The sequence below is a fragment of the Aricia agestis genome, chromosome 20, assembly GCF_905147365.1.
Source record: "Aricia agestis chromosome 20, ilAriAges1.1, whole genome shotgun sequence".
Classification (NCBI taxonomy): domain Eukaryota; kingdom Metazoa; phylum Arthropoda; class Insecta; order Lepidoptera; family Lycaenidae; genus Aricia; species Aricia agestis.
The window spans coordinates 9,200,077-9,213,177 of record NC_056425.1 but is presented as its reverse complement, the minus strand read 5'-3'; the positions used below and the strand labels follow the sequence as shown (position 1 = coordinate 9,213,177).

General features: G+C 37.4%; 1 protein-coding gene across 1 annotated transcript in view; it reads left to right on the top strand.

Moving 5' to 3' along the window:
• The window catches only part of LOC121737303 (follistatin), a 60,664-nt gene extending 50,204 nt beyond the window's left edge, over positions 1–10,460 (top strand). The window contains exons 4-6 of the mRNA XM_042128934.1: positions 9,153–9,368; positions 9,609–9,830; positions 10,199–10,460. Coding sequence (XP_041984868.1) covers positions 9,153–9,368; positions 9,609–9,830; positions 10,199–10,272 — 512 coding nt within the window. The 3' untranslated portion in view covers positions 10,273–10,460. The remainder of the gene's footprint in view (positions 1–9,152; positions 9,369–9,608; positions 9,831–10,198) is intronic.
• The last annotated feature ends 2,641 nt before the right edge of the window (positions 10,461–13,101 follow it).

The window sequence follows — 13,101 nt, the reverse complement described above, 5'->3', positions numbered from 1 at the left end:
CAGCAGAATAGGTACTAGAGTCTAGACATACAGAATACTAGGCACATAGTATACAGTTGTTTTTTTAAGTTAAAAGCTATAATATTACCAAGCACATCTATACTTACTTAATAATATTATAAAGCGGCAGAGTTTGTTTGTTTGTTTGTTTGAGCGCGCTATAATCTCAGAAACTACTGGTCCGATTTGAAAAATTATTTCAGTGTTAGCCCATTTATCGAGGAAGGCTATAGGCTATATTTTACTACGCCAAGACTAATAGAAGCGAAGAAATAGAGGAAACATACACAGTGCACAATATTGAAAAAAAATATATTTTTGTGCGGTCTCGGTAACGCGTCAAATGTATGGTCAAGGTCGTTTGCTCGGGGGATAGCTTACGTTTGTTTAAAATTATTTTGACAGGACCTTCGGAATTAAAGTGCCTCATGCCTGTCTTGTCGCTATCAGTTCTATGGTCAAAGCAGACCCCGCGTTTTGCATATGGAGTACGAACGGACCGCAACATTGTTGCACTGAGACTTGAGAAAGTTTTTTTGTTTTTTTCCTTGTGTCGAACGAAACTGGTATCCCATACTTTAAAAAAAAAATGTGTAAAATAACACCGTCTGGTGAATGGTGATGTTAACAGGAAAAATAGTTGGTTAACACCATAATAGAAAATTGAAAAAGTTAATTGATTTAACACGCCATAAAAATACTTTAGAAGGAAAGGTTAAGAGGTAAAACTTGTAACAACTGCTGTAGTCTAACGGCCGTTCCCAATATTCAATCTATCTCTGGTTTGACATACGACCGATCGCAGCTAACATTGAATTGACATAAAATATGTCTTTAATGTCTAATGTGAGCTATTCCTATTTCTAGTAGGGCAAAACCAGAGATATATCAAATATTGGAAACGGCCGTTAGGCCGGTATAAGGATTGCCGTTGCAGCCGTTGTAAGGAAAAAAAACGGCCAAGTGCGAGTTGGACTCGCCCATGAAGGGTTCCGCAGCAGCAATAAGGTTTATTTTCATGAAATTAAAAGGGTTTTGATTTATTTTTATGTTTCAGTAGATTTAATGAAAGTTTATTTAAGGTTTACCATTTATGACGTATAAAAAACTACCACCCAATTTTCGTTGGTAGTTTTTATAGTAATGTACATCATATATTATTTTTAGACTTATCATGCCCCTACTTTTATAGAAGTTAGAGGGGGGGACACACATTTTACCACTATGAAAGTCTCTCTCGTAAACTATTCAAGTTAGAAAAAATGATATTAGAAACTTCAATATGATTTTTAAAGACCTATTCATAGATACCCCACACGCATAGGTTTAATGAAACAATTTTTTTTTGTTGGTTTAAGATTTACCATTTATGACGTATAAAAAAAACTACTTGCTAGATCTCGTTCAAACCAATTTTAGTTGGTAGTTTTTATAGTAAAGTACATCATATATTTTTTTTAGAATTATCATGACCCTACTTTAGAAGTTAGAGGGGGGGGGGACACACATTTTACCACTTTGGAAGAGTCTCTCTCGCAAACCATTCAGGTTAGAAAAAATGATATTAGAAACCTCAATATGATTTTCAAAGACCTATCCATAGAAACCCCACACATATAGATTATAGATTTTTTTTTTGTTTCCAGTTGTACCTATGGGGACCCCTAAAATTTTAAATATTTTTTCCATCTTTGTATCAAAATCTTAATGCGGTTTACAGACTGCATCTACTTACCAATTTTCAATAGTGCAGCTTTTATAGTTTCGGAGAAAAGTGGCTGTGACATACGAACGGACAGACAGACAGGCATGACGAATCTATAAGGGTTCCGTTTTTTGGCATTTGGCTACGGAACCCTAAAAAGAATCATTGAAATGTTTTATTACAATTACCTACCCCGGTATTGCTAGAGTGAATTTCTTTTCTCACTTTTTGCCATCAGATCCTGATAGACCTATATTATATTCGGCAATAAATTTCAGAATTGTTAACTTTACATTTAAATTAACAAATAAATATCTATCTGTCTCCAATTTCTTCACGCTAAAACGACTGAACCGATTTGAATGAAAAGTGTTGTTACAGACACTTTGAATTCCGGGAAAAGACAATTATAGAGACACATCATTTTGTTGCTTGAACTTCTAGGTTCTAAAACTATTTTTTTGTTAATTTATTACAAAAACATTCACCGATCAACAGTTGCAGTAGACGTATGCAAATGTTATGCATAGTGCATTCGTCAGAGCTAGATGCTATCGCGCATCTAGACTAGACCTCACCTAGGGCCAGACGGCCGTTCTGTCATGAATAATAATACCATCTGAGATACCATCTAACTAATACACTCGACAGCCAGTAGGTACTTCAGTTACGCAGACAAATATATTTTACAGCATTTCATTCCTATTAATATCGACATCCAGCGAAAGTGTGTCAGTCTATTATCTCTTCTTTTTTTATGAAATAAGGGGACAAACGAGCAAACGGGTCACCTGATGGAAAGCAACTTCCGTCGCCCATGGACACTCGCAGCATCAGAAGAGCTGCAGGTACTTTGCCGACGGTAATAGGGGAGGGTAGGGAAGCGAATAGGGGAGGGTAGGGAAGGAAATGGGAGAGGGTAGGGAAGGGAAAAGGGTAGGGGATTGGACCTCCGGTAAACTCACTCACTCGGCGACTTGTTTCGCTGTTTCACGCCGGTTTTCTGTGAGCCCTTGGTATTTCTCCGGTCAAGCCGGCCTATTCGTGCCGAAGCATGGCTCTCCCACGTCAGTCTTCACACTTAAACCGCTGAACCGATTTTGCTAAAGGTACGGAGATGTCGCAGTCGACTGGTTAAAATAGCCGTTCAATCAAACAGCTAGCCCTTTGACTGAACAACGCCATTCAATTACACGGCTATACACGTTGTTGACTGCAACGTTCAACATTACAGCTAGACGACGTTTAGTTAACTAGTTAAATGGCAAATTAACTAAGGTAACCATTAATTTTTTAGTGTTATGATTACAGAAGCGTAATTATTTATGATAACAAGCAGAATAAATTGGTTTCTAACTCATTTTGAATACGATTGCAATACCTTGGTGATGCATTTCATAATCCCGTAATATCTTCTCGAATATATCTTCTCGAATATATATTTTTTAATTAAATTTTGATTCACGCGTATATGGCCCCATAATTTTTGTCCCTTTGATAAAGGTTCCTCCACACATGACACAGGCGCGTTATTATCGGTCGATAATATCGCATGCGTTATTGTGATATCTGTTTTCAGTAAGTACTTTTTGTATGATCATGTAGTTACACACTGCTGCGATAAAAACGCCGCAATGGGACAGAGATACTTTGAGTCCAGGGAAAGGACGGATACTTTTTTTTTCTCGGATACGGGATAAATTCGCGTTAGTTTCCGCGAGTTACGGGCATGTTGCAACATCTAATTAATTGTACAGTTTAAGACTGATTTCATCGCCTATATAATAAACAAATAAGAAAATTAGTAGCTTTTAAAATTCGTAAAACTAATGAATATTTCCTAGTCTTTTTGATCCCACCTGGGACAAATAGAAAATTTCAATCACTTCTCTGAATTCGTTAAAATCAACAACAGCGTTACATCACACATTTGGCAAATCATTCAGTGGTGGGCCGAAAACAAATCAAATATTATCTAAATATATACAGCTGAAATATTTTAAAACCACTACGATCTAAAATTAGTGGGAATGTTTTGGTTTTCCAGGTATGCGTATGAGTGCCAAAACTAAAGTGTTTACTATATATTGTTTGTATAGTACACGCTAGTTTATTGCGTATTTGTGCCCAATTTTTTTGTTTTTTGGGGGCAAACACTTCTGTGTGGGGCCGATTGTTGACTTGTGGTCTCCAATCTTTTACTGTTACCTCCACTCCGCTTAGCGGCAGCGGGCCCTAGACGATCATTTTATTGAGTATATCGTATTATCCAATATTATTGACCGTCTAGGGTTGATATTGAACGCCTTTCAATGTTATTATCAAATTGTTCAATAATATTTTTTAATTATTGCACAATAAAATTGATCGTTTAGGGGCCCACTTATCAATAATAATTATTGTCAGAATAGGAGACGTAAGTGATAAAAATATCATTTTTTTGCATCAATGGAGGCATGATGAAGTAGATAAAGTTACAAGCTCGTTCAAATTATAAGGGAAAAAATGAGTAATTGCCCATACCTATTACCTATGTTATAAAATGTTATCTACTTATCGTCTTCATTCACTCACATCTTCAATAATATTAGTAAAATAAGTAGTAATTCTAGACGATAGTACCTACGTCCTGATTCATCAGCTGAAAGCATAAAAATATAACTTTGTTTCGGTTAAATATAAAATTACTTACTGTTAATTAATAACGCAGAGGAAATCACCTTTATTATAATATAATAATAATATAGTTTTATCTGTATGACCCACAGGCGACAGTCTGGGTTAAAGTTAAACATAGCTTAAATCTTCTCATTTATGAAAGAGGAGGCATGATCTTGATTAATGCTTAGCAATTACTAGCACTGGGCACGACCGGGCCATGTTATTTTTATAATATTATGTAGCCTTATGCAAGGCAGCCTGGCGAGGACCAAATGCATAAATAATAATAAAACGAAGGCTCACGGAAGTAAAACAGACGACCCAGACATAAATAAAGACTGGTTTAAAAGATTTTATTAATATGTCTCGTCTATAAATAAACTTTAACGGTAACTCCGTAAGTGCATTTCTTAGGCCCGTTAACCGGGGTTTAAGCTGGCGCCGTTTAATTGACGTTTATGCATTCGTTTTACTCCTAATACTGACTTAGTTTGTTGTTGACATCTTTAGTTGTAGTGAAAACTATAATTTACACTTGCGACTGTGTTTTTAAACATAAACCCTTAAGTCACGACGACCCTTAAGAGGATTCCACACCGCCATTTTTTCCATACAAACGTTGTCCCCTGTTTCCTCCCTGGATAATGCTAGTAGAGTTATAATTTTTTTCCTGAATATCTACGGCCACTAATACAATGTCCCTATGTTTTCTTTTTTTCATAATTTAATTATTAAATAAGATATGAACGTTCAAAAACCTAAAAAAATGGCCAGATTTTCCGCTGTGTTCAAACGTCCAGAAAACAGATTTGGCTAGATTATACCAAAAAAAGCAAAACATAGGAACACAGCTCAAGCCTTTTTTTAATCTTTAATGAAAAAAGTACTTAAATCGGTTAAGTTTTGGAGAAGGAATCAGGGGACAACGAATCGTTGATTTTCTGGATTTTCTGCAGTTGTCTCTATCGCGTTCTGCGGTATAGGCTTGAGGTAAGGGAGACAGCTATAGATATTACACGTACTTTTTTTTCATTTCTCTAGCCCCTGGTGTATCCTCTTAAGGATCCATTGTGACTCCTTCGTATTGAGTATCTGAGAGCCCTGCCGTCCCCAACCCAGTGCATGCTCATAAATTGAACGATGTGGTTTTGGATTGGTGCCACGAAATACGAATTTCCTCTTTAGTAGAAAAGTTTCTGCTCAGTAGTAGAGTCAAAGAGAAGGTGAATAGGTTTAACAGCGTCCAATTATCGTCGTATGTAAACGATTACTAATTTCGAACTCAATACGGCACAATTAGTCAAGTTTTTAAAATTCGCGTTTTAATCGCGTTTATTTTACTCATGCTATTAAATATTAATCATTAAGTATCAAAATAAATGTTTTCATCACTAAGTACACGAAGTTCATTCGAAGACCAAATAAATGTTTTCATCTCTGAGTACACGACAAATTGGACGTTTGGTTTTGAAGTTATGGCGAAATTAAAATATTACGATTTCTGCTGTACGGCCCGTTGCGAAGTGGGCGTCACAAAGGCGGGGATGCGCGTGCGGGAGCCGGGTGCCTAGTTTAGATCTATGACTTATGAGTAAGGTACCCGCGCGGCTAATTCCACACGTGACACAGCCGAATCATTTTGCTGACCGTGTCTTTCCTGGATAGGCTTTTTACAGTACCAGTAACCGAGTACCGACATCCACCACGCGGGCGGAGCCGCGGGCGACCGCTAGTCATATCATAAAGGAATTATTTACTTAAATATTAGGCAATAGTTTTAGGTTACTTTAGGTCTTTTTTTTTTAAAAAAAAAGGTTACTTTAGGTCTAGGTAGTAGGTATTGATTTGTGCTTTAACTTTTTATTTATAGATATGTAGATGTGTTATAATCGTGCATCGGTGAGTCAAGGTTTGGTTCTTATTTATATTATACAAAAAAAACTGCCTTAAAGACTATTACCACGCAGAAAAACGACGCGAGCCCTCACAAACTCGGCTCTCAGCTAATTAAGTTTAAGTGCTATAGTGCTACAGGGTGTAACAAAAATAAGTGATAATACTTTAGGATGTGTACGTGTTCCTTGTAGAGAGTTCACCGTGAAAGTAGCAGCGCTGAAAGACCAACAATTTTTTTCTCTTTTGTATGGGGAAACGCTCGGGCCCTTGCCAATACAAAAGTGAAAAAAAAAATTCGTCTTTCAGAGCTGCTACTTTCACAGTGAACTCTCTACAAGGAACACGTACACACCTTAAAGTATTATCACTTATTTTTGTTACACACTGTATAGATAACTTCTTAAAATAAGTATTGAAATATTACCTTAGAGATACTATTTAGGTACGCGGCTCTCATTGTAAGTCGCGATTTGCTTTTAGCCGACGATATCACACGACAATCTAGCAATATAAATTCTAAAATGAAACAACATGTAGCCGTAGGTAATCTAGATGCTGCTGTAGTCTAGCATGTAATACTAAACCGTGCATCAGACGTCGGCCTGGTTCCTAGCTCGATAAACAAAACCTAATCTAGCCGAGAGACGAGAGTGGCTCTCGATAGCCGTCTAGACTGAACTGAAACGTGATAGTATCGAGATCACTCTGTATACAGTAGATAGTATCGAACACCCTGTAGCTAAGTTTCACTACACGAGCTAAATAATATCTATTCTTTGAGTTATCTGAAATTAAAGCGAACATTTTTAGAAAGTGAATCCTAACTTCCTACTAATATTATAAAGGCGAAAGTTTGTTTGGATGTATGGATGTTTGTTACTCTTTCACGTAAAAACTACTGAACGGATTTTAATGAAACTTTGCAATAATATAGCTTATACATCCGAATAACACATAGGCTAAAATTTTAACCGACTTTCAAAATGGGGGAAGTGTTATGTTCGTTTTCTTATATTCAACGATTACTCCGCCGTTTGTTAACCGATTTTCAAAAATTTGGTATTATATTCACAAAAGTGGTGATCTGATGAAGGATCCATAAGTAATCGAGGGAACTCCTCAAAACTTATAGGGAAACATGTGGTGACTTCGGTTTCGTGAGAAGTATTCTAAGCATATGCTACCAATAAGTAAGATTTTGCACCGAGATATACCTGGTATACCGTGGTTCGGAAGGTGCTGAGAGAACTCCTGATTCTTTATTCAGATACAAGTTTGGGAGTTTCGGCGTTGTTATAAGAATAGAAAGCATATGCTACTATGCAAATTACATTCATCATCGTCATCATCACTACCATATTATACTATTTCATAGTCTTTTAGATCGAGACTCGAGTTTGTCAAGCGATAATTAAAAAAAATCTATACCTACCTAATATTATAAACCTGAAGAGTATGTTTGCTTGAACGCGTCAATCTCAGGAACTACAGGTCCGATTTAAAAACTTATCTCAGTGTTAGATAGATCATTTATCGAGTAAGACTATAGTCTTACTCGATAAATAATATAATATAGCCTATAGGCTATATTATATTATCACGCTATGACTAATACGACCGAAGAAACTCAGGAAAATGTGGGAAAATTTACGCGGGCGAAGCCGGACATCAATATACTAAATTTTTAATTTAAAGAATGCATGCGGTCGCATCTTGTTTAAGTTTTGAAGATTTTTAGAGTTGCAGTATACTATTGTGGCATTTTGTAGACTGTAGACTGTAGACTGTAGTACCTACATTAAAACATATTGTTATGGATGCAAATTATAATTTTGCATTGTATGTAATTTCCATATAAAAGAAGACTTTGGAGTATGAAGTACATAAACCAAAAAAGTAATTTTATGTTTTATACTTATAATATAATTATACTGCTGTTGTCATGGTTTTTAAAATGTTTTAAATTTCCTTTATATTTTTTATTATAGAGTAATCAGCGCCATCTAGTGATGAAAAGAATAGAGATGTTTTCTACAAAATAAAAAACTAATAATTAGTGAGAACCTACGTTAGAACATTAAGCTAGTTTTTATTATTCGTAGATTATGGTAAATAATCTCTAAGAACTTTTCACTGCGAATATTATTTTTTGCATTTATAGAATTTGTCTATTTATATTATCAGTGATTCCCAAAGTGGTCCAGATCCACGCGAGACTAGACGGGGTCTACGGCGGAACTGACAAAAAAATTGGGGTCCATGTAAATTAATTCGGTTAGCAGTGAAGAACTTTTGTGTAGGCTTGATTTCTCTTATTAGCTAAAGCATAGGCCAGGGATGGCGAACCCTGCCTTATCAACGTGGCACCTTTCTGAATAATCTCTAATATATCAAAGCGTGTGAGAGCCATGCTTCGGCACGAATGGGCCGGCTCGACCGGAGAAATACCACGTTCTCACAGAAAACGCTGTTTCACGCCGAGTGAGTGAGTTTACCGGAGGCCCAATCCCCTACCCTATTCCCTTCCCTATCCTCCCCTATTACCCTATTCCCTCTTAAAAGGTCGGCAATGCACCTGCAGCTCTTCTGTTGTTGCGGGTGTGAGTACCTACATCGCCAATTTTGAAGAACTCTATTTTTTTAACCCCAAAATGTTGGTTGCGGCCCGCGATACCAACACTAAAACGTGTTTGTGCCCCGCATTATATTCTACTTAGACCCAATTTCACCAACGACTGTTAAAGTTAATGCTCGAATTAGTATCACGTTACCTCTTTCGTTTTTCAAATAAATGAAAGAGAAGGCATGACATTTTAACAAGCTGTTAACACTAACATTGGTGAAATTGGGCCTTAGCGGGACTATTCTCACTGTTAATTTACCATTTCAGTGGGCAGCTGCGAGGGCGTACGCTGCGGCGGCGAGAAGCGCTGCGTTTTGGACGCGGAACTCGGCGCTCATTGCGCGCGATGCGGCGGCTGCAGCGTCGCGGGTGCGCCAGTTTGCGCCGTCGACGGCCGCACATACGCCGGGCCGTGCGCGCTGAGAAAGGCCGCTTGTGAACGCGGGAAGGCGTTGCCGTTGGCGTATAAGGGCGCTTGTATAAGTAAGTCCCTTAATTTTAACCATATTACCTCAGAAGTGATGTCTGCATTGCTGCTTATTTCTATTGATACAGTCGAGTCGAGTCGAGTATTAATTTTTTTTTCGGTCATAGCAAGTATAAAATAGTCCGAAAAATATAAATATGTAACATAAATGTAAATTGCAAACGCTTTTTCGATTTTTTGCCTATCCATCCCATTCACATTTGCAATAGATACCTGTCAACTTTCAATTTACAAAGGTAACGCGACATGCGCGTCGATCCGCTGCGGCGCGGGGCAACGCTGCGTGGTGGGCGGGGCGTCAGGCGTGCGGTGCGTCTCGTGCGGCGCGTGCGGGCGCGGCGCCAAGCGCGAGCTGTGCGGGACGGACGCGCACACGTACGGGTCCTGGTGCCGGCTGCAGCGGGCTGTGTGCCACGCAGGCTCTGTGGTAGACCCGCTACACCCGGGACCGTGTCCAGGTATTTGAAAGAAAATTAAAAAAAAACGACCCCACATTAGGCTGCGTTGCCACCAGAGATGTTTTGCGAGGAATGTGTTTTTAAGATCCAATAGCATCGCCCCGCTGAGCAGCATAGCATGTCAGGTCAATATGTTAATGAAGCGATTCTATAATTGGTTCTCAAAAACACATCCCTCGCAAAACATCTCTGGTTGAAATGCGCATTCCTCGGGCGTATGAGCGAAGCGAGCGCCGCGTGCGCGTTCTCTCTCTCACACGCCTTTAGGAATCTAGCGGTATATATTTTTTTACAAATTTTACATTAGCCTCAACAAAAGTTTTCTCCAAGTTTTGTGACTTTTTCTAATGTCATTTTTACTCTTTCAGGTAGTAAAAATATAACGGACAATAATGTGACGAAAAAGAGTAAAGCAAAAAAGAACATAACGAAAGTCCTATAGTCATAGAACCGGCGCAGATCTGCAGATTGCTTCGTCCTCGAGTTTATAGAAGCAGTGATAAAAGCACTTGAAGACTGAATTTGAACACAACCACCCGTGATGCTACCAACACAATAAACAGAACGAACCAGTAGGTCGACTTCAAACAAGCTGACAAATCGGTGCGTACGGCATGGTACCGCTGTAAGGCTGCGTTTCCACTGAAGCGGAGCGGAGCTTAGCGGTGCCGAATTGACCAATCACCATGCTCGAAATCTTGGCTGTCATTCCGCTGGAATAGCACGATTGGTCAATTCGGGCACCGCTAAGCTCCGCTCCGCTTTAGTGGTATCGCAGCCTTAGCATGCTATGAACGGCTGAGCAACGCAGAGTCACGGTGCGCGCCGATATGACATACTACGTCAAACGTAATTTTCGAGAACACTTCTAAGACTGGGTTGCACCAGAGGCGTGGGTAAAGTTAAAGTTAAATATGGCGTCCAAACACCCCATATTCTCATACGACATCTGTCAATTTTTCCGGTTATAGTTAAGGTTAAAGTTAAAGTTAGTTGGTGCAACCCAGTCTAAGTCGGCCTACTGCTTCGTTCTGTATATTGTGATACTAACAAGGATTTTGTTAGCGCAAAATCATCACCCCTGGTGGCAAAACCGAGAACTAAAACGCCAGCTGGCTACTGCGATTTACAAAATGTTTGGTCTCCTAATCTAAGTGATATTAGTAACGGTAAAGAATTTATGATTTAGCGAGATCTACAGATGAATCTCATCAGCTATCGTTTAGTTTTGGATAAGTTCGTTGCTCTATGAAATTATTGTTTACTTATTAGGTTACGCGATTTGTTATTTTGAAATTGTTACAGCATACAAGTTTTCCTATTTGGCTTTATGTATTTGTAAGTTTTGTATAATTTAAGCGTGTTCGGTCAGCCTGGATCTCCTATAAATCGTATGTCAGCTCAAAAAAATCGATGCGTCGGAGTCGAACGAAGCCAGTTAAATAACTCGTAGTTTACTAAGCCTCTCTTCGATTGCACATCTCGTTCTTTGTAGATAGAATTTCTATAGTATTTAAATATTAACACTACAATATTAATGAGCACCAAATCGTACTTAATATTTAGTCAAAATGTTATAGAAGTGTAGTTAGCACAATGTTCGCTATTTCTACAACTTAAGTGGCATTTGGATTGTGGCAGTCGCGAAGAAAAAACTATAAAAAATAGCACATAAAAACAACATTTTTGGCTTTCCCTTTTTATTAGATCTCAGAAATAGACGAAGTAGTCATAAAGTAATCCTATAATAATAAAAAATCTGCTTGAGTTGTGAAGTCGCAAAAGAAACGTAGCTGCGGCCTGCGGCTGCGACGCGACTGCCACTATCAGACGCCACCCTTAGCTCTACGTAAACTAGAATATTTTATTTTCAAACGTTAACGTTGCCACTTTGAAAGATGCTTATAGGATATTTAAAGTGAAACTTTCATTGGACTGACATTTGTTTTTAAAATTTTAATAACTTTTAGTAGGTACTCTAAGACTCGAATAGTTTTATGTATTTCACGAAATGTGGTTTTAACGCTTATACTATATTTATTATTAAGTTATAAAATTTTAGTGCAATAATGTTATAGAAAATGGTGTGAAATTTATGTTTAATGTTTTGTTTGGTTTTATTATTTTACCAAATTCGTGTGAAACGGGATCATGAAATTATTGTATTCGGTCATGTTATAAAATACCTATTTTTCAGTATTATGTGTGTGTAAGATTTTAGAATTACTATTTTTTTTTGTTTTTTTGGAAACATTTTACACTGAAATTAGGTAACTTTATAGACTGTAGACGAAAGTAATTCATCGTTACTTTTAAATTATTTCCAAGATATTTCCATTGAGTATGGATGTAGAGGGCGCCCGCATCGCGCGCGTGACGTCACAGTTCAGTAGTGTAACGTTAAGTTATCGAACGTCCTGCTTAGCTTTAAATATATTATGATTTGGATTCAATTCGGACGCTCGGTCCATGTTATTTATAATAGGTGTGTATGTTAAAACCATAAATATTTTTAGTGCTTTTTGAATCTCACAATATTGTCATAACGATCGTTCATCACAAGTCCCAAAGAGGTCCTTTCAAAACTAAAGGGCTACTTAACAATAGCTTTTTCTATGTACTTAAACTTACTATTAAATATGTTTGAAAAACAATTGCTATCAGTATATTATTTTGATATTTATTTTTATGAGACAAATAATGGGACAATTAATTCTAAACATAACGGTCAATGTCACGACATTCAGACTCATGGCGATAATAGAGATGTCTCGTGAGAAATCTATGCACGAGTCAAAATCTCTCTATTCTTAAAATTTCTAACCACAAGTCTAAAATGTTAATTAATGAAATACGCATAATCTTAGCGCTCAATAAGTAATCTTAATTGTTTGTCAATTATTTATTTATTTGGCTAGTTAAGCACGGGCAGAACTAAAATTAGTCAAGTAGTGAAGCAAATTAAATTGTTGGATGTGCTCCGTGTGGCTACATCAGGGCACATCTAAGAATTTAGGTTGTAGTGAAGATTCATTGTTAACTCTTCCGTATAGTATGTTCGTATTCGTGTCAAAAATGTAAACAATGCAATAATCTACCAAAAGTAAACATACTTTATTAAAACTAGACATTTGGCCAACCAATTACATTCTCTACGGCATCCTCAATAAAAAAAATATGATTAGATTTTTCTTTCTACAAAAGAAAGAAAAATCTAATCATTTTTTAATTCTAAGACAAACTTATGTCACTCGTTATTCAATTTACTCTA